The 20,779-nt window shown below is 41.0% G+C and overlaps 1 protein-coding gene across 1 annotated transcript in view; it reads left to right on the plus strand.

Moving 5' to 3' along the window:
* The window catches only part of LAMB4 (laminin subunit beta 4), a 124,476-nt gene that overhangs the window by 16,717 nt on the left and 86,980 nt on the right, over window positions 1-20,779 (plus strand). Inside the window, 10 exon segments of the mRNA XM_066276741.1 lie at window positions 540-603; window positions 769-906; window positions 909-982; window positions 8,299-8,396; window positions 8,398-8,417; window positions 9,886-9,923; window positions 9,925-10,066; window positions 12,726-12,835; window positions 15,226-15,305; window positions 15,873-16,026. Of these exon segments, the coding sequence (XP_066132838.1) occupies window positions 540-603; window positions 769-906; window positions 909-982; window positions 8,299-8,396; window positions 8,398-8,417; window positions 9,886-9,923; window positions 9,925-10,066; window positions 12,726-12,835; window positions 15,226-15,305; window positions 15,873-16,026 (918 nt within the window).

The raw sequence follows: 20,779 nt of genomic DNA on the forward strand, positions 1-20,779 counted from the left end.
GGGATCCAGAGGGAGGGGCACCTGTTTAACCCTTGCAAGGGCGAATATAGGCTAGTGCAACCCTAGGTCAATTGTCTAATCTCCGTGCTCTACAAACCACCTGGCAGTAGAATCTGCCAGGAACATCCCCCAGAGCACAGCTGGAAGCTGGCAAAGGGTCAGGGTAGGACTGGGGCTGGCAGGTATTATCAGGTATAGTAGAAAGAATTGGTGGCAGACAGCCGCTCTAGAATTCTCTGCCAGATTCAGATTGATGATGACTTGCTGAATTGTGGCACATAATTCCACCCAACCCAGAGCAGCGTCCGTTCACCGGTGGTATCACAGCTTCTGCCTACAGAACCACAGAACCAAAATGAATGTTTAAAACTTCCATTTTCCTTCTTGGTACTTCTACTCATATGAGAACCCAATGATAGCCTGTGTCCTATGCTAGCTCAGCCTTCTTCTAAGATCAGGATCTCTGCTCTAAGGGTATACTATCTAACAATAAGGTTTTAGGGTAAAATAGTTTAAATTTACCTACATTTGTTTTACAGGTTGTTTTAAAAGTTTTGGATCCCAGCTTTGAAATAGAAAACCTCTACAGTCCCTACATCCAGGGTATGAATTGCTTTATATTTTTCACATCAATTTCTTTTCTAATGTCCCAGGTTAGCAGTATTTTTTGTCATTACATGAAGGGGATGCCAGTCAAGTATCACCTTGACCTGATGCAACCTAAATGCACTTTGATCCATTATTTTTATTATTTTTCTTTTTTTCTAGACCTTGTCACATTAACAAACCTGAGAATAAACTTTACCAAACTCCACACCCTTGGGGATACTTTGCTTAGAAGGAAGGAAAAGGATTTCCTTGATAAATACTACTATGCTCTGTATGAGATGGTGGTTCAGGGCAGCTGTTTTGCAATGGCCATGCGAGTGAGTGTGGCCCCATGCAGCACGTGCTGGGAGACGTGTTCCGTCCTCCTGGAATGGTAACAGTCCAGAAGAACAGGTGCCTCCCCTGCCTGCCCGTCACTGTCCTGGTGCTTGGTGCAGACCAGACTTTCTATGTGGGGAGCAACAAAGTGCCAGGCTTGTGTTGGGGCAGGATGCTTCAGCTTAACCTGAGAGGCCATCTGGGCGGGGGGGGCCTTCAGGTCTCTTGGGAGATTCTTGTGAATTCTACTACATGTAGGCATTATTGAATGTGTGACTAGAATTTATAACTTACGATTTTAAGAGCCATTCTTGCTCTTTCTTTTACTTTTGATTGATTTTAATTTATTGTGTTTACATAGATTCAAATGTCCCACCAAATATATCTCCCCTCCACACCCTTGTTCCCCTCGACACCCTCCTTGTCCCCTCCCCCCAAGGCCTTCCCCCCTTCCCTCCATGATTTGCTTTTCTGCTCTCTATAACGGTGTGTTATGTGTATGTAATTTCACCAATTTCTTTCCCTTCGCTGATCCCATCCTCTCATCCCCTTTCCCTCTGACTACTTTCCCTCTGATCCCGCCTCTGTCTCTATTCCCGCCTCTGGTCACTTTGATCCTGCCTCTGTCTCCATTCCATTCCTCAGTTCACATTGTTCATTAGATTCCTCAAATACGTGAGGTCATATGACATTTTTCTTTCTCTGCCTGGCTTATTTCACTTAGCATAATAGTTTCCAGGTCTATCCATGTTGTCACAAAAGGTAAGATTTCCTTCTTTTTCATGGCCGTGTAGTATTCCATAGTGTATATGAACTGCTTTTTAATCCACTCATCCACTGACAGACACTCGGGCTGTTTCCAGATCTTGGCTATTGTAAACAATGCTGCCATAAACATTTTTATAATCATAATAACTTCTTTTGAATCAGTGATGTGGTGTTCTTGGGATATATTCTTAAAAGTGGGATAGCTGGGTCAAAAGGCAGTTCCATTTTTAATTTTTTGAGGAATCTCCATACTGTTTTCCACAGTGGCTGCACCAGTCTGCATTCCCACCAGCAGTGCAGGAGGGTTTCCTTTTCTCCACATCCTCGCCAACACTTACTCTGCATTGTTTTGTTAATGAGCGCCATTCTGACTGGTGTGAGGTGGTATCTCATTGCGGTTTTAATTTGCATTTCTCTAATGATTAGTGATGTTGAACATTTTTTCAGTTGTATGTCCTCTTTGGACAAGTGTCTATTCATTTCTTTTGCCCATTTTTTGATTGGGTTGTTTACCTTCCTGGTATTGAGTTTTACCAGTTATTTATAAACTTCTGTTATCAACCCCTTATCAGGCGTATTGTTAAATATGTTCTCCCATTGTGTAGTTTGTCTTTTTATTCTGTTCTTGTTGTCTTTAGCTGTGCAAAATCTTTTTAGTTTGATATAGTCCCATTTGTTTGTCCTGTCCTTTATTTCACTTGCCCATGGAGAAAAATTAGCAAATATATTGCTGCAAGAGATGTTGGAGAGCTTAATGCCTAAGTTTTCTTCCGAGATGATTGTGGTTTCATGACTTACATTTAAGTCTTTTATCCATTTTGAGTTTAACTTTGTAAATAGTGTAAGTTGGTGGTCTAGTTTCATTTTTTTTCAAATATCTGTCCAATTTTCCCAACACCATTTGTTAAAGAGACTGTCTTTACTCCATGTATGCTCTTACCCCCTTTGTCAAATATCAGTTGTCCATAGAGCTGTGGGTTTATTTCTGGGTTCTCTGTTCTGTTCCATTGATCTATATGCCTGCTCTTATGCCAGTACCAGGCTGTTTTGAGTACAATGGCCTTGTAGTATAACTTGATATAAGGAAGTGTGATACCACCCACTTTATTCTTCTTTTTCAGGATTGCTGAGGCTATTTGTGTTCTTTTTTCATTCCATATAAACTTTTGGAATATTTGTTCTATATCTTCAAGTATACCATTGGTATTTTAATAGAAATTGCATTGAATTTATAAATTGCTTTAGGTAATGTAGACATTTTAATGATGTTTATTCTTCCTATCCATGAACATGGTATATGCTTCCACTTGTTTGTATCTTCCTTGATTTCTTTTATCAATGTTTTATAATTTTCCGAGTATAAATCTTTAACTTCCTTGGTTAAATTTACTCCTAGGTACTTTATTTTTTGTTGTTGTCGTTGCAGTAGTGAAGGGGATTGTTTTCTTAATTTCTCTTTCAGACAGTTCATTGTTGGTGTATAAAAATGCCTCTGATTTCTGAATATTACTTTTATGTCTTGCTACCTTGCTGAATTCATTTATCAGGTCCAGTAGTTTTTTTACTGAGACTTTAGGGTTTTCTATGTACAGTATCATATCATCAGCAAATAATGATAGTTTTACTTCTTCTTTTCCAATTTGGATACCTTTTATTTCTTCTTCTTGTCTGATTGCTGAGGCTAGGACTTCCAGAACTATGTTGAATAAGAGTGGTGAAAGGGGGCACCCCTGCCTAGTTCCTGATCTTAAGGTGATTGCTTTTAATTTTTGCCCATTGAGTATGATGTTGGCTGTGGGTTTGTCATAGATGGCTTTTATCATGTTTAGGTATGTTTTCTGTATTCTCACTTTGCTGAGAGTTTTGATCATGAATGGATGCTGGATTTTATCAAATGCTTTTCCTGCATCTGTTGATATTATCATGAGGTTTTTCTCCTTCCTTTTGTTTATATGATGAATCACATTGATTGATTTGCAAATATTGTACCAACATTGCCTCCCCAGAATAAATACCACTTGATCATAATGTATGATTTTTTTTCATGTATTGCTGGATCCAGTTTGCTAATATTTTGTTGACAATTTTAGCATCTATATTCATCAGGGATATTGGTGTATAGTTTTCTTTCTTTGTAGTGTCTTTGCCTGGTTTTGGAATGAGGATTATGCTCACCTCATAAAAGGATCTTGGAAGTCTTCCCTCCTCTTGAATTTTTTGAGAACGATAGGAGTTAGTTCTTCTTTGAATATTTGGTAGAATTCACCTGTGAAGCCATCTGGTCCAGGACTTTTGTTTGTTGGGAGTTTTTTGATAACTGTTTTGATCTCATTTGTTGTAATTGGTCTGTTTAGGTTTTCCAATTCTTCCAGATTGATTTTTGAAAGGTTATATGTTTCCATTTCACCTAGGTTGTCTAATTTTTTTGCATACAGTTCTTCATAGCATTTTTCTTACAATCTTTTGTATTTCTGTGGTGTCAGTAGTTACTTCTCCACTCTCATTTCTAATTTTATTTTTCTGAGTCCTCTCTATTTTTTCCTTGGTGAGTCTGGTTAAAGGTTCATCAATCTTGTTTACCTATTCATAGAAGCAGCTCTTGATTTCATTGATCTTCTGTATTGTTTCTTTAGCCTCTATGTCATTTATTTCCACTCTGATCTTTATTATTTCCTTCTGTCTACTTTCTCTGGGCTTTACTTGCTGTTTTTTTTCTAGTTGTTTTAGGTGCAGGGTTAGGTTCTTTACTTATCTTTTTCTTGCTTCTTAAGGTATGCCTGTAGTGCTATGAACTTCCTTCTCAGGACTGCTATTGCTGTGTCCCATAAAATTTGAGTGGCTGTATGCTCATTTTCATTTGTTTCAAGGAAAGTTTTTTATTTTTTCCTTGATCTCATTGTTAATCCATTTGTTATTTAATAATATGCTTTTTAGTTTCCAAATGTTTAATGTTTTTCAGTTGTAGTTGATTTCTAGTTTCATGCCATTGTGATCAGAGAAGATACTTGATATGATTTCCATCTTCTTAAACTTATTGAGACTCATTTTGTGTCCTAACATGTGGTCTATCCTAGAAAATGTACCATGAGCACTTGAAAAGAATGTATGTTCTGCTGCTTTCAGGTGAAAAGTTCTGAAGATATCTATTAAATCCAGTTGATCTAGTGTGTCCTTTAAGGCTGCTGTTTCTTTGTTGATTTTCCTGTTTGAGGATCTATCCAGTGATGTTAGTGGAGTATTAAAATCCCCTACTATTATAGTATTGCTGTTGATCTCACCCTTTATGTCCATCAAAGTCTGCTTTATATATTTAGATGCTCCTATATTAGGCACATAGATATTTATAATGGTTATATCTTCCTTTTGGATTGCTCCCTTTATCATTATATAGTGACCTTCTTTATCCCTTACTATAGACTTTGTTTTAAAGTCTATTTTGTCTGATATAAGTATTGCTATCCCAGGTTTCTTTTCATTTCCATTTGCATGAAATACTTTTTTTCCATCCCTTCACTTTCATTTTATGTGTATCTTTTGTTTTGAGGTGGTTCTCTTTTAGACAGCATATGTATAGGTCCTGTTTTCTTATCCACACAGCTACCCTATATCTTTTGATTGAAGCATTTAATCCATTTACATTTAAGGTTATTATTGATATGTAGTTGTTTATTGCTATTTTATTCTTTAAAACTACATTCCTCTTTTTCTAGATTTTTTTTCCTGTTTTTCCCTTTGTTCTGTTTACAACAGGCCCCTTAACATTTCTTGCAGCATTGGTTTGGTTGTAATGAATTCCTTGAGTTTTTTTTTTCTTTTTTTGTCTGGGAAGCTTTTTTATTTCGCCACTTTTAAGCAATAGCCTTGCTGGGTAAAAAAGTCTTGGTTGTAGGCTCTTGTTTTGCATTACTTTGAATATTTCTTGCCATTCCCTTCTGGCCTCAAGTGTTTCTATTGAAAAGTCAGATGTCATACTTATAGGAGCTCATTTGTAGGTGATTGACAGCTTTCCTCTTGCAGCTTTTAGTAATCTTTCTTTATCTCTTAACTTTGGTATTTTAATTATGATATGTCTTGGTATAGGTCTCTTTAGGTTCCTCTTTAATGGAACTCTCTGTGCTTCTTGAACTTGTGTGACTTTTTTCTTCATCAATTTAGGGAAGCTTTCAGCTATAATTTCTTCAAACAAGTTCTCTGCCCCTTTTTCTTTCTCTTCTCCTTCAGGAACCCCTATGATGCGAATGTTATTTCTCTTCATCTTGTCACAGAGCTCTCTTAGAGTTTCCTCTGACTTTTTGATTCTCTTTTCTTTTTGCTGCTCTGTTTCTGTGTTTTCATTTATCTTGTCCTTTAAGTCAGATTCAATCCTCTCCTTCATCCAACCTGCTGTTGATTCCTTCATTCCTGATATTGTAGTTGTCATTTCTGATTGATTCCTTTTTATGATTTCAATGTCCTTTTTGATGCTTTCTATTTCTTTATTTAGGTGTTCATTATGTCCATCTATTGTAGCTCTAAGATCCTTAAGCATCCTAACAATCATTATTTTAAACTCTGCATTGGTAATTTGGTTACTTCCATCTCATTCAGTTATTTTTCTGGCAATTTCTCTTGTTGATTCATTTGGATTGCATTTCTCTGTCTTCCCTTTATTTCTGTGTGCTTATTGCAAGCTGGCTGGGCTAGTGCAGCTGAGTGTGGTACAGGAAATGCAGCGCCTTCTCCAGGGCTTAGTCCTTCAGTCTCTGCTGGTTGCTCAGATTTTAATCCTCCCTAACAACATGAGCTACATAAAAGTCTTAATTTTCCTGCTGTTTCTTTGCTGAGCCCAGCAGGAAACTTCTGTGATTAGGATGGGGGGGGGGGTGGATGTATCTTGCTTTTTGGCCCCAGTTGAAGCTCTATGCATGCCATTCTTTTCTTTTCTTTTCTTTTCTTTTCTGTATAGTAAGTCTACAGGAATGCAGTGGGTGTGACCTCTGAGAACCAGAAGGTGTGGTCTGCCCAGTTACTGTCTGGGGATGGGATGTGTTCTCCTTATCAGAAGGGGGAGGTATAGCTCAGATCTCCCCGGAAACCTGAGTCACTGCCCCTCCCCTTTACTTCCTTCTTTCCAAACAACCTTTTGTGCTGATTGGAGCTGTAGAGCTTTCTGGAGGTGGGTCTAATGGCCTTATGCTAGGCTCATGATGGACAGAGGGAGTGCCCCTCCCCTGCATATGGCCATCTCCATATTGGAGAATGACTCAGCACAGTTATTCTTCTCCCTATCACTGCTTGTGTCCCTGTGCCATGATCCCCCTACTCTCCTCATGCAAGACCAGTCCTCTCAGCCCTCCTTGCCCCCAGAGCCCCAGGCAAGTGGCCCTATGTGCGATTCTCTGTGCTGGCCCTTTAAGGCTGCAACCACTTCTATGCAAGCTGTTTCCTGCAGACAGAAATCCTGCTCTTCTCCCCACTCAATGCTGTCAGGCTGTCTCCTCCAGTCTATAGGTCCCTAGGCTGGGGCTCTGGTCCTGGGGCTAAGGACCCTCACCTCCCAGGGTCTCTCTCCCCACTATGAGAGTTCCTCTGGACCCTCAGTCACCCCTCGCTCTTGGGAGCAGGGGAGCCCCCAAAACATCCCCACACTTTCTACCAGTCTCGATGTGGTTTCTTCTTTGCTCCTTGGTTTTCAAATCCTGTTCTTTTAGTCCAAGTTGGTTTTTCACGATGATTGTTCTTAAATTAATTTGTGATCCAGTTTGGTTCTTGGAGGTGTCAGTTTGTATGTCTGCCTTCTCTGCCATCTTGGAATCTTTCCTTGCTCTCTTTTTGATATTTGTTTTTTAGAGAATGGAGATTTGGTGGGGAGGACCCATAATTTCTTAGGCATTCTCTCACAAAAATTTATGGAAGGTCTGTTGTGTTCAGTGCCAACATGTTTAAATAATATCTGATCATTGTAAAGATAGTTACTCCAACTAACAGCCTTACACTATGAGTGCTTTTGTCTTCATAGTGCAAATCTCTTCCATTCTCAGGAATAGACTTAAAGATCAATGTAGTAGAATTGTATTATCATGCAGAGTCCTGAGGGGTGTCTACTAAGTAATTTAAAACTATTAGTTGTAATCAGACATGGCTTGACACCGAGGCTACTATACCTTCTTACTCAGCTGTCTCCATGTGCCCCTGGAAACAGGACTTCTCCCTGTGAACTTGGACATTTAGGGCATTTTGTGGAAATGCATACACCTTTCTTGTTTCCTTCTGTTTTCTAATTCCTTCCTTTCCTTTATGCTTCTGAACCACCCTGGACACACACACAAACACACACACCATCCTATCCCATGTTCCGCTGAGGGCTGCAACATGCAGTTCTGAAACTAGTATTCAGAAATACCAGAACAATTTATAGTAAATGTTTACTAAACATCTTGAATGTTTAAATTATAAGAGCTAATTAAGCAAATAATGACAGATAATCCTGGTTGGTATCATAACTAACAAATGGGAAACTAATACTCAGAGAGGCCAATGGACTGGTATTTAATTTTTCATTGAAAGAACTGCAGGGTTCTCACAGATGAGCCCACTTTTAACACTGTTTATCACAAACTGCAGGCTCATGGCCGGTGTGTCTGTCAACATAATACAGATGGCCTGAACTGTGAGTGGTGCAAGGATTTCTTCCAGGACGCTCCATGGAGGCTGGCTGCAGCCCCAGGACAGCACCTGCAGAGGTGAGAGGAGAGGGTTCTCAGCACAGACTGAGTGTGCTCTCTGTTCCTTTATTGAAGAATATTTAGTTCACTTGGACTGCAGGAAACAGTGGTGGTGAACTTGTGGCTTCCAGCTCCGATTGTGTGATGTGCTAATGTCTCCCATTACCTCACATGGAAGAAACACCAAGACTCAAATGTTCACACCAAGGATTACCATTAATTTGAAAAATGAAACAAAAGGAGTGGTGATCCCTTTCTAGGAAAGGGACAGAGCCGTGTAATAATAATATCAGTGGGATGGTGCCATCTAGGAATTGGGTGAGTACTAGATTCAGTACAGAGATCCCTACTATATATTTTCCTGAATATCATACACTGCATGAATGTGACCTTAAACCAGGGGTCGGGAACCTATGGCTCGCGATCCAGATGTGGCTCTTTTGATGGCACAGCACCACAAAGATATAAGAAACCAAACTTAGTGTTCATCCAATGTCCACCAATGCACTTGTTCTCTAAACCAAAGCCACAAACAGTGCCCAGCCTCTGCCCAGATACCTGCACTGACCAGGGCTCACTGCTTTCGTGGGCGGCCCTACCGTTGGAGAGCTCTTCCTCAGCTCAGTTAGGCTCTCCGGGTAACTGCTGCTGTCTGGAACTACCCACACCAGCAGCATCTTTCATCATATGACATTCCTTCCTTCAGTTGTTCACGTTTCTCCTGGGAAAAGAAAGGGGGAGGAGTTGGAACTTTCGTTGCTCCTTTACTAGAGGTGACGGTGTATCTCACTTTACAGAATCTTTCCAGATTTGCCCCACTAGCAGATGTCCAGAAAGAAACCAAGGACATGAACGTTTCTTGCTGCTGCTGCTTTCTTTCCTGGAGGTGCTCCTGTCCAGTGCCACGCAGCAACTGTCTCTGCCTAGCTCCAAACATATCTATCCCTCCCAAGTGATTGATCTATTCTCTCTTTTAAATTTTACTTAGAAAATTAAATTTAAAGGGGTGACATTGATGAATAAGAGTACATATGTTTCAGGTAAACATCTCTATAGCATTTGAACTGTTGATTATATTGTATATCCATCCCCCATTTTCCATCACCATATATTTGTCCCTCTTTACTCCCTCCCTCCTCTTCCACTTCCTCTGCCCCCTGGTACCACTTCACTTTTATCTACATCCATGAATCGATCTATTCTTTACATCCAGTGTTCATAATAGCTGTCTTTCTCTGGTCCTCTTACTTTAGAATCACTTAAAAGCCTTTTTACTTCTTTTTAATGTATGAACCTTCTCTTCATTTTCCAAGACCGGAGATCTGAGAGCTATTTCTGAGCAGCACTTGCCCACTTGTCTAGTTATTTAAACATATTTAATGATTTAAACAAAATAAAATAGTTACAGCATGAGTAAACGCTATGCTTACGTTTCAGGTTCCCCACAGTTTGCAGTTAACTAAGATAATGCATCCTTGTGCCCCAGCTTGTGAATGTGACCCTGATGGGAGCATATCAGGGGGACATTTGTGTGAGCTACTCTGAGCCTGCATTGGGGTCTGTGGCCGGCGGGTGCCTCTGGAAGGAAAATGTGGAAGGAGTCAAGTGCGACCAGTGCGAGCCCTGCCGTTACGGACTGAGCGACACTGACCCTCTGGGCTGTCAGCGGAAGTCAACAGAGGCTGGGCAACCAGCCCAGGTATTTGGAAGCTGTCTTTAGCACTGTCTCTGTCAGCTCTAAAATTTGGTCATGTTTTTATAAGTGATACAAAAACCCATCAATTTTATATGGTTATTTGTTTAGTACTCTGTGGTTTGCTGAGTTTATCATAAGGGACCAGCAGGGGGGGCTCACATTTTTTCTGCTGGAGCAAACAGTGGAACGTGCCAAGAAATTTAGAGCCAAATTGCAAAACCTTAGAAAAACGGCCTCCACTAGGATTCTCCTATACAGAGTTGTTAAATCGCGTTATGCATTTCTGTATAGATTGGTGATTTCTTGAGCAATTTTTATGTGATAGTTTCTTTTTATTTTTTTACTTCTCCCTTTTCTTCTCACACCCCTCCTAGTATTTTTATGTTCTCTGACAAAGAAAAGAAAAAATTTAAGAGCCAGGAGAGGGGTTGTAGGAAAATAGAAAGAACCTCAGAGTTTTCTGGGGCCAAATAAGACCCTTGGCATTAGAGAGAGAAATATATATATCTTTTTAGAGACAGAGACAGATAGGAAGAGAGAGAGATGAGAAGCATCAACTCATAGTTGCGGCACATTAGTTGTTCATTGATTGCTTTCTCATACGTGCCTTAATGGGAGAAGGAGGGGCTCCAGCTGAGCCAGTGACCCCTTGCTCAAGCCAACAGCCTTGGGCTTTAAGCCAGCAACTTTTGGGCTAAAGCCAGCGACCATAGGGTCATGTCTATGATCACATGCTCAAGCCAGTGACCCTGTGCTCAAGCTGGTGAACCTGCACTCAAGCCAGATGAGCATTGCTCAAGCCAGTGACCTTGGGGTTTTGAGCCTAGGTCCTCAGCATCCCATGTTGATACTCTATCCAGTGTACCACCTAGTCAGGTATTATAGTCTATTATTTTGTCCATATACGAACTGTACCTTATTTCCATGTTTAGAGAGCAGTGCACTGAATCTTTCTGTAATGAAGTTTCTTCTTGGGTTTAATGGCAAAATTAAATTTTAGCATGATGCATTATATAGTCATACCAGTTTCTCACTGTACTGCAACACTGCAGACATTTCCCCTGGCTCACTAACTCTGTGCCCTCCAAGAATAAGCCAAATAGTGGTTTTAGTGGTCTGTTTCTTTTGTAACAGCTTTGTGAGGTATAATTCACATACCATGCAATTCACGTTTTAAAGTGTACAATTCAATGATTTTTAGTATATTTTGAGTTGTGTAACCATTACTACAATCAATTTTAGAATGTTTTCATTATCTCAAAATGAAACTTCATGCATTACTTCTGGTTACATTATCAAAAGTTTGAAAGCACGGTCTGGAAGAGAGGTTTGTACACTCATTCAGGGTAGCATTGTTCACAATGACCAAGAGGTAGAAGGAACTCAGTATAGGTATGTACCACAGGGGTATGTACCATGTGACATGTACATTCAATGGAATAGGATTCAGCCTTAGAAAGGAAGGAAATTCTGACACATACTACAATGTGAATGAACCTTAAAAGCATCATGTTAAATGAAATAAGCCAGACACAAAAGGACAAACATTGTATAATTTCACTTATATGAAATACCTAGAATAGTCAACCCCACACAAATGGAATGTAGAGTGGTGATCGCCAGGTGCTAGAGGGGAGGAGAGATGGCATTCAGTGGGTACTGAGCTTCAGTTTTACAAGATGAAAAGGGTTCTGGAGATTGGATTGCACCAACATGTGAGCGTACTCACCCTCCCACATTGTACACTTAAAATGGTAAAGAGGTTAGATTGTATGTGACATGTATTCTACCATAAAGGAAAAAATAGGAACCCATTCTCTCTATCCACTACCTCCTTGTCCTTCCACTCCCCCAGCCCTAGGCAGCACTAATCCACTTTCTGTTTCTACAGATTTGCCTACTGTGAACATTTTATAAACTAGAATCCCATAAGTTATGGTCTTTTGTGGTTGGCTTTTTTCAGTTAGCATAATGTTTTCAAGGTTCATCCATGTTGTAGCATGAATCAGTACTTCATTTCTTTTTATTACTGAATAATATTCCACTGTATGACTACATCTCACTTCATTTATTCATTCATAAGTTGATGAACATTTGGTTTTTCCCATGAACACTGGTTTTTTCTGCATGAGAAATATATATCTTGCTCTGGTAGCATAATTTCCTAGCCTTCATAACATAAGCAGGACTCATATGTCTATGGGTAGAAGAAAAAGAGAAGGAGAAAATGAAAAGAAAACATAACAAGGCAGAAGGAAAGAGAGTAAAGGATAGATACGTCAGCCAGAGAAGGAGCCATCAGTAACAACTGTGACACTCAGAAGCCCTGCCCCTAATTAATGGCCCACCAGCATCAGTAGGATAACAGTACTAGACCTCAGCTTGAATGACTTCCTCTGCTTTCTTGTCTCCTAATGCCATCGAATAGGTCTGCTCGAGGGCTCTGGAAGTGTTTCCTGTCCAGGGTTGTACAGGCAGTACAATAATCATGCAGCCGGGCAAACAATAAACTTGGCAGGGCGAGCTGTTCTGTGTTCTTGTGGCCACGTGCTTTGCTCAGTGTGAGCTACTGAGGACATTTACAAACATGGGGAAACAGAAATGAATGATTGTGTATGCTGTGTTCTCAGCCTGCAACTGTAACCCTCTGAGGAGTCTGCCACTCTCCAGCTGTGATGGGGACACAGGGCACTGCGTGTGCTAGCCCTTCGCCACTGGACCCCACTGTGAGGCAGGCGTGGTCTGTATTTGCTTGTGTTTTCCCATGTAGGTAGTGATGCCAATTTCTACTGCTACTCCCTAGAAGACTCTGTCTTGTTTATTGCTTTCATTGTCCTATTGTATTTTGATACACCTGTGCTAAAAGTATTATACTACAAAAATCAGTAAACACTAGAAGTCAGCCCCCACCCTCCCTCAGAGAGCTGGTTGTTAAACATTTACCAGCACACCAACATTTACCAGATTAGATTAAACCAACCCAGATGCCCACGTCAATTTTTTTTACTCATTTTTGTTTGTTTAATTTTATGGTGCTTTGCTTTATTATGCTTCACAGATATTTCTGGGGTTTTTAAAATTTTTTTTTAAATATACTTGACATATAATATTGTATTATTTCAGGTATACAAAATAGTGATTAGGCATACTTTGTGAAAAGATCATCACTATCAGTACAGCATAAGGAATACAGCTCGTGTCAATAGTTTTATCCTTTGTTCACCTAAAAGTGCCAAGCAGTACAGTCCAAGAGCATCGACCGCCCCTTCTTCAGGCCCACAGACCACGCGGCCTCCTCTGTCTTCTACCCACTGCCCGTTCACTGCTTCGCTGGAAGCTCACTTGGTGAAGTCCCTACCACTCCTTGCCTAAGAAATATTTTGGATGAGCTCATTAAAAAACAACAACAAACAAACAACCACCACAACAAAAAACTTTGGATTTAAATATATTGTAGATTCCTGTGGGAAATAAACTCTTGGATTTTTCACAGACTCCACTAAACATGAGCACGTACGTCTAAAATTAGTCAAATGGAACATTTTTACTCCATAAGAAATGTGTTATACAATTAGGGAGTTCAAACCCAGCCCTCTTCTTTGCTCTTCAGTCTTGGCAGCCCACCATGACATTTTAGAAAGGAAAAACAAAAATTTAACCCAATAAAAGAACAGTGACCTTGATGCGTCTGAAGAAATGTAGCTGATAAATATGAAACATATGCCTATTAGGACATAGTTGTGTGCTGATATTTAAGTAATTTTACTGAAAACATATGAGGATGGAACAGAGGAGGTGCAGCAGGAAAGCAGGGAGATAAGTGTGAGGAAGCACTCTGAGATGCCAATCCTCCCCGAGCCTCACGTGGCCAGGAGGGCCGCCGCTGACCATGTGTGTCTCCCCCCCAGAGTCTCACTTAGCCAGGTGAGCCACCACTGACCACGTGTGGACAACATGAAGAGGCATGCAGACCTGTTCAACAGGATCCATGAAGATACCATCAGATTACTCCAATCAGCCTTAGACTCGGGCTGTTTTTGTTGGCAGGGTAACTGCTAGTTTACAGTTAAGTGGATTGTGCTCGTAGGAGAAAAATAATAGCAGGGGCCAGCCTGTGGGGCCTCTTCTGTTGAGGCTGAGCCCATGTGTCTGCCTGGTGCCCCATATCCACACCTGCCCCTAGAGCTCCTGGACCTACGCTGAGGTGGCCAACAGGACAGCACACCCTGCCAAGGAGCTGTTACAAACACGTCCCGAGGGAAGCAGTTCATTTCACAGTGTTTCTGCCTAACCTGAAACTTGGTTTGGGGAAAAATATTCAAAGTCCTTTGCTGCATTTTGTAATAAATTATGTCAATGTTTAATGTTTAAAATAAAAATTTTTGAGTAAAATTGAGCGTAAAATTTTACCAAGATGAAAAGAAAGTATGGACATTTAACAGTCCCATTTCAAACAATAGTTCCATGCCTAGTAAGAGCTTAATTTTTTCTGAGCATGTTAAATTGAGATTTGAGGGGAACGTCTTTTTCTGAGCATTTTATAGTCTTATCAGTTTTAAAACATAGTTGTTTGTATCTCACCAGTTGTTTGTACTGAATAAAGGTCAAGATGTTGCAATGATGAAAAGCCTCAAATAACAGGGCTAACTCTCAGGGAGAGAGATTGTTATGCCAAAACAACTTTATTTATAAACAAGTGATATTTATATAAGAGCTCAAAATCAGTTTGATTATTTTTACCCCCAAACATTTCAGTATTGTGTAAATAAAAGTCCCAAGGGACTTTGCAGTTAGTGAATTGTTGGTCATATAAAAGCAGTTTCAAATAGGCCAGTTGAAGAACCTCTCCTGACTGGCCTGACACGGTCCAGCTTGAGGCTACACTGGGTGTGTTGAAGGAGCTATGTGCTCTTTATCACATTTCTGCTTGAAGCAATGCCCAGAAAACCCGCCTATGTCCTTCATTTCAAGTTCTTGGAATGGGAGATAGTGTCCGTGAAGATCATTACTAAATGCGCAGGGGAAATTGTGACTGTGTGATTGTTCAGGCCATGTGGCCATCTGATAGGCACCAACTGAATTGCAGCAACTATCTTCATACCTGAAGCAACTAGAATTTTCTCTCTGTAGGCGGGATACTGGGGACTGGAAAGCCATGTCCGCGGATATTCTCCCTGTGACTGTGATATTGGAGGTGCTTATTCTAATGTGTAGGTCAGCGGAATGAATGAAAAGCTTTGTGACAATATTCCTCACTCACATCTCTACATAAAAGCCCATTTTATTCTGAAACGTTCATGGTCATAGGTGAAGGAGTTTATTTCATGACAAGCATAGGGCGACAAAAAGCCATGATCTGGAAACATTAACCAGAGCCTAACTGATTTATTTTACTTGGAATATTTTCAAGGGTAAGATGACAATTGTACTGCCTGGGTCTCCCATGAGATGATGGGATAGATGTCTGTGTGTCCTGTCCTGCCTAAAACCCTAGCCTTTTGCCATCCTGTAAAGAGAAGTCCTGTACTCTTCCCTTCCTAGTTTTAGAGCAGACTCTAGGCCACTAGGGAATAAGTGGCGACTTGATTTCATGGATCTGGATTAGCTCTCCGAGACCAGACTTGTAGAGCCCATGGCTTCTCACCGTCCTCCCTGAGGCAGTTGATTGATCCATTCAAAGGAAGAACCCAAACTCTGGGTAGTTAGCTCAGCACTTCCATGCCTGCAGTTCACACTTGTTGCCTCTATGTTTTTCAAGATGGGTTGGTTTTTCTCAGCTGTTCCCCCAGGGACGGGCAGTGTGAATGCCGACCACGTGCCACTGGCCGCACCTGCTCTGAACCAACCCCTGGCTATTTCTTTGCTTCTTTGAATTTCTATGTCTATGAGGCTGAGGAAGCCACATCACTCCAAGGACTTGCCCTTTGGTTTGTATTTCATTTATTCTCCTCGCAGACTTCATTTGATGGAACGTTAGTCAATACAGACAGCACACCCTTGAGATCACGGGTGAGGTACCTGGAAAAGAATGGTTTGCCCAAAAGCACAGATCACAGTTGAGTTTGTTCTATCATAGAATTGGGATTTATATATTGTAGATTCTGGAGGGCAGAGTCTATATTTTGTCAATCTTTGTATCCCAGTTCTAGCCCAGAGTCTGAGACATAAGTATGAATTGGATTAACTTATGATAAAATAGACTTTGCTTTTTCGATGCACCCATCAGATAGAATGTTTATTGAGCACCTACTTGCCTATCTCCCCCAGGACACTGTGACCCTGAGAGGGAAGTCAGGGTGTTCACCCTTTTGGCCATTGCTGTTCCAGTGCCTGTCTCATAGCAGGAAGCAGGCAGATCTCTGCTGATGAGTGAATGAGTGAGTACTGCACAGGAAGCTGTGTAAGAGTGCGCTCTGGCCCCCGGAAGTTGCTCTGGGGTTAGCAGTTGTCACTGAAGTCAGTGATATTCACAGGAGTGTGTGGCTGCAGTGTCACTTGGTGCTCAACTTCATTTCTTATGAGTCACATTCCTGTGGGATATGTCAATGTAAAAACATCCAAACCTATAGGAAGTTTTATTTGAGCCAAACTGATGACAATTGCCGGGAAGCAAAATCTCAAGGGATTGAGAAAATGCTCCAGAAAATGACAGTTTTGCAGCTTCTTTTATACTTCATAATCAAAGGAGGGGTGACAAACGGGGGTTACATGAAATCCATTGGTGATAGATGAGGGAGGGGGGAGAAAGCAAAGCAGGGATAAATCTTGGACTGGATGAAAAGTAAAATGTATAGACATTTCTTTTACACAGGCAGGTATAGGTCAGCAGTCAACAATTAACACAATAACAATAACAATGAAGGATTTTGTGGTCTCTGCTCTGGTGGAGTGAAGGGTCCAGAAGAAAATGAAATTACCCTGACGTTCCAAAGGCATGTTATCCTAGATGCCAAAAGACAACTGACAGGTTCTGTTAAGGAGCAGATGGACCTTTCTCAGGGAAGATACCAGCCTTGGATGTGACTATCTGCCATGACCTGCTTTTATCTAGAAGTTTTTTATTTTAGACCCTGCTATGTGGTTACTTTACGTCCCTGAGTTTGTAAGGAATCCCCTGAGCTTGTCAGGTTTAGTATCTGCCCCTTTTTAGTCCACAAATATTTTCCCTAAAAATATTTTTCTTAGAATCCTGTTAGAAGTGTAGACACACACATGTAAAACAATTAGAGAAAGTATAATTAGACTCCCATGACATTCTCCAGCACGTGTCTGCAGCCATAGACGAGAACGGGACAAGGGGAAAGGCAATGTGAGGTGAGGACAAGGTCACGGGAGATGGAAGTCTTCACGGAGAGAAGGAATGTACGAGTCGACCTGAAGGCAGAATCTGGACAGAAGACGGGCACTCGTTCTCGTGTCCAGTCACTAAGTCATTCTCGACGCCTCTTCCTTATCTGGACACTGATAGAAATTCAGAGATAAAGATTCATAAGTAATAAAAGAAATGCTACTACGAATCTTGGAATTTGCTCTTTCAGTGACTGAAGTCGGGGCAACAGCGGAGGCTTTCGCAGTCTGTGTCTGCTGACGTAGTGAGTGGGATCGGAATGAACAATGCTAAGTCACATTTTTCCTCGTGGTTTCTAACATTGTGTCCTTGTAATGCTGATGAAAAATAACTTTTGGAAAGGAATGTGTGTATTTATAGTTAGGCTCTACCTATCACAAAATAATAGAGGAAATATATATAGTTGTGTTGGCCCCGCAGTAGGAGGAGATAGGAGGGTGCTTTGTTCCAGTGAGGCTCCTGGGTCGCTTTGGGATGGGGACAGGTCACCAGAAAGATTAAGCCATTATTAGAAACTTAAAACTTTCAGTCCCATTCCCCTCCTCCAGGAAGGGGAGAGGGCTGGACATTGAGTTAATACCTGTGGAATGAAGCCACCATCAAAATCTCAAAAGTACTGGGTTTAGAAAGCAGCCAGGTTGGTGAAGACATCTGTGTACCAGGAGCATGGTGTACCCAACTCCATGGGGACAGAAGCTCTTATGTCTGGGACCCTTCCAGGCCTCACCCTATGCATTTCTTCATCTGTTTATCTGCTTTTATTATATTCTTTATTATATAATAAACCAGTAAATGTAAGTATTTCTCTGAGCTCTATGAGCTATCCTAGCAGACTCCCTCATAAACCCCAATCAGGGTCCACCCAGCAAGCCTACTAGGGGACGATCCTCTGCCCATCTGGGGCTCTTGCACCCTTGCAACTGGAGCCATTCTAGTGCCTGAGGTGAGGTCATGGTGACATCCTCAGTGCCCGGGGCCAACTCGCTCTAATTGAGCCTTGGCTGTGGGAGGGGAGGAGAAAAGTGAGAAAATTGGGGGGGGGGGGCACGTAGAGAAGCAGTTAGACGCTTCTCCTGTGTGCTTCAACCTGGAATCGAACCCAGGACATCCACACACAAGGCCAACACTCTACCCTGAGCCAACCGGCCAGGGCCACAACCTCTACTTCTGATCAGTGAAGGGGGAAACAGTCTTATAGGACTTAGCTCTTAACCTGTGGCAGCTCATGCTAACTCCAGGTAGATTGTGTCAAGACTGAATTAAATTGTAGGCCAGCCAGCTGGTGTCAGAGACTGATGAACATGGGAATAAACCCACACATGTGGAGTCGGGAGTGTTGTCAGTTTGGTAATAGCATGAGAGTAAAGGAGAAACCAGAGTATTTGTTCTATACAACTGCAAATACAGTTGTTCCCATTTTCAAGTAAGAACATACAAAACAAACATGATTACCTAAATAGACTGGCCCTGGCCAGTTGCTTGGTGAATAGGGCGTCGGCCCGGCATGCAGACATCCTGGGTTCCATCCCCGGTCAGAGCGCACAGGAGAAGTGACCATCTGCTTCTCTTCCTCTGCCTCTTCCACTTCCCTCTCTCTTCCCTTCTCACAGCCAGTGGCTCAACTGTGTTGGCCTCAGGCCCTGAGGATGGTTTGGTGATTCCTGCATCAGTTGCAGATGGGGGCTACTGGGTAGATCCTGGTGAGGACACATGCAGGAGTCTGTCTCTCCATCTCCCCTCCTCTTACTTACAAATTATATATATATATATATATTTATACACACACACACACACACACACACACACACGCAAATAATAAGACTGTTACTTAACATTTATTCAGTATGCACCATGGGATGGGTCTGACAACAGTGGTATAGGGTACTATCACATATGCTACTCCAGCTCCAAACTGTGAATGGAGTGACTTACAGAATCCTTACTCATCCCTCCATAGCTTGAAGAAAAATATTGGGGATACAGAATGGGTTTAAAAGGCAAGAAAAATTGCTTACTGAATTGGAAAGTAATACGTACAACGAAGGAAAAGAAATTAAAGATGGGGTTGATGTTAGTGTCTAAAGTTTAATAACATGAATAATTTTCCACACTGCTAAGAAAATTATATATATAAAGGATTTAAGTTAGACACCATTTAATTATTTCCATATTTATTGAACAAATATTATGTGCTGCTGTATAAATAAAACTTCCACTCTTTTAATGCTCTGTGCTTTGAAATTTATGTACATTATCTTATTCAACTTTCCAGACAGCCTAGGTATTATCATCTGTAATTTCCAGATTGCCGGGGTCCAGCCCCGGGGGGGGGGAGGATCCAGGGGTCCCACAGGAGGAGACGGCGTCCGCGAAATGGAGTGAGAGAGCCGAATTTTTTTCTTTCTCTTTATTCTCTGGTTAGCATTTACTGCCAGGCATCTCTACCAAACGCTAGTATAGCTCCCTTTTTATACATGCACACCAAGTTACAATCACATAATGTTAATTATTACTTTTGTTTCACTATGTTTTCATGTTTCCGGATAACAGTTAATTTACATCTATGAGTCACAAGTCAGGTAGCAAATCATTCAAAATACAAAATAACTTGAATAACGGTAACAACATCAGTAAAAGCTTTTAGAGTATTAGTTCTAAAAGTTAACTATAAAGTGAGTTAAGGGGCAGAGAGAGAGATTAGCAGATGACAACAATGGACCACCGCTTGCTCAGGTAAATGGCCTTGGGTTTATGCAGTGTCCTACTTTTTCTCACAAGATTCTAAAAGGCTTGCCTTTATAGAAATTAACATAACATTAAGAATAGCTTTCACCCAAAGATATGCAGAGTGTATTTGCAAGATAGCCCAGCAGCAACACAAGACATTCCATGGATTTCCCTACATTTTTAAATCTCATGAAAACATCTCATTGAGAAAGCCTAGCAATTGCCTTTAGTCAAAAGACAATTCTCTTAGTAAAACATTCTTTTCTTGCTGACTATGCTCTCATCCTAGGCCACACAATGGGCCATTCTACTATACCTTACCTAAGATACTATTGTCTAGTCAAATATTACTATTTTATTATATTTAAACACGTTAAGTTCTGACTCTATTCTTCTCAGAATATACCACTATTTGCAAATCAAAGAAGCAGGAAGGAATGTTTCTCTACTTATCACATGAAAAGGCTAGGGAGGAAAAAATGTTAAGTGAAGGCGAAGGGTGCTCTGTGCACAGCCATTGCCTTCTAACCATTCACAAGTCACAATCTATTCTTTTTAACATGATTAAGAAGGAATTCTCCTACAGACTTAACCCTTTACGAGGGATAT

This window comes from Saccopteryx bilineata, chromosome 4, assembly GCF_036850765.1.
Source record: "Saccopteryx bilineata isolate mSacBil1 chromosome 4, mSacBil1_pri_phased_curated, whole genome shotgun sequence".
NCBI classification, from domain to species: Eukaryota; Metazoa; Chordata; class Mammalia; order Chiroptera; family Emballonuridae; genus Saccopteryx; species Saccopteryx bilineata.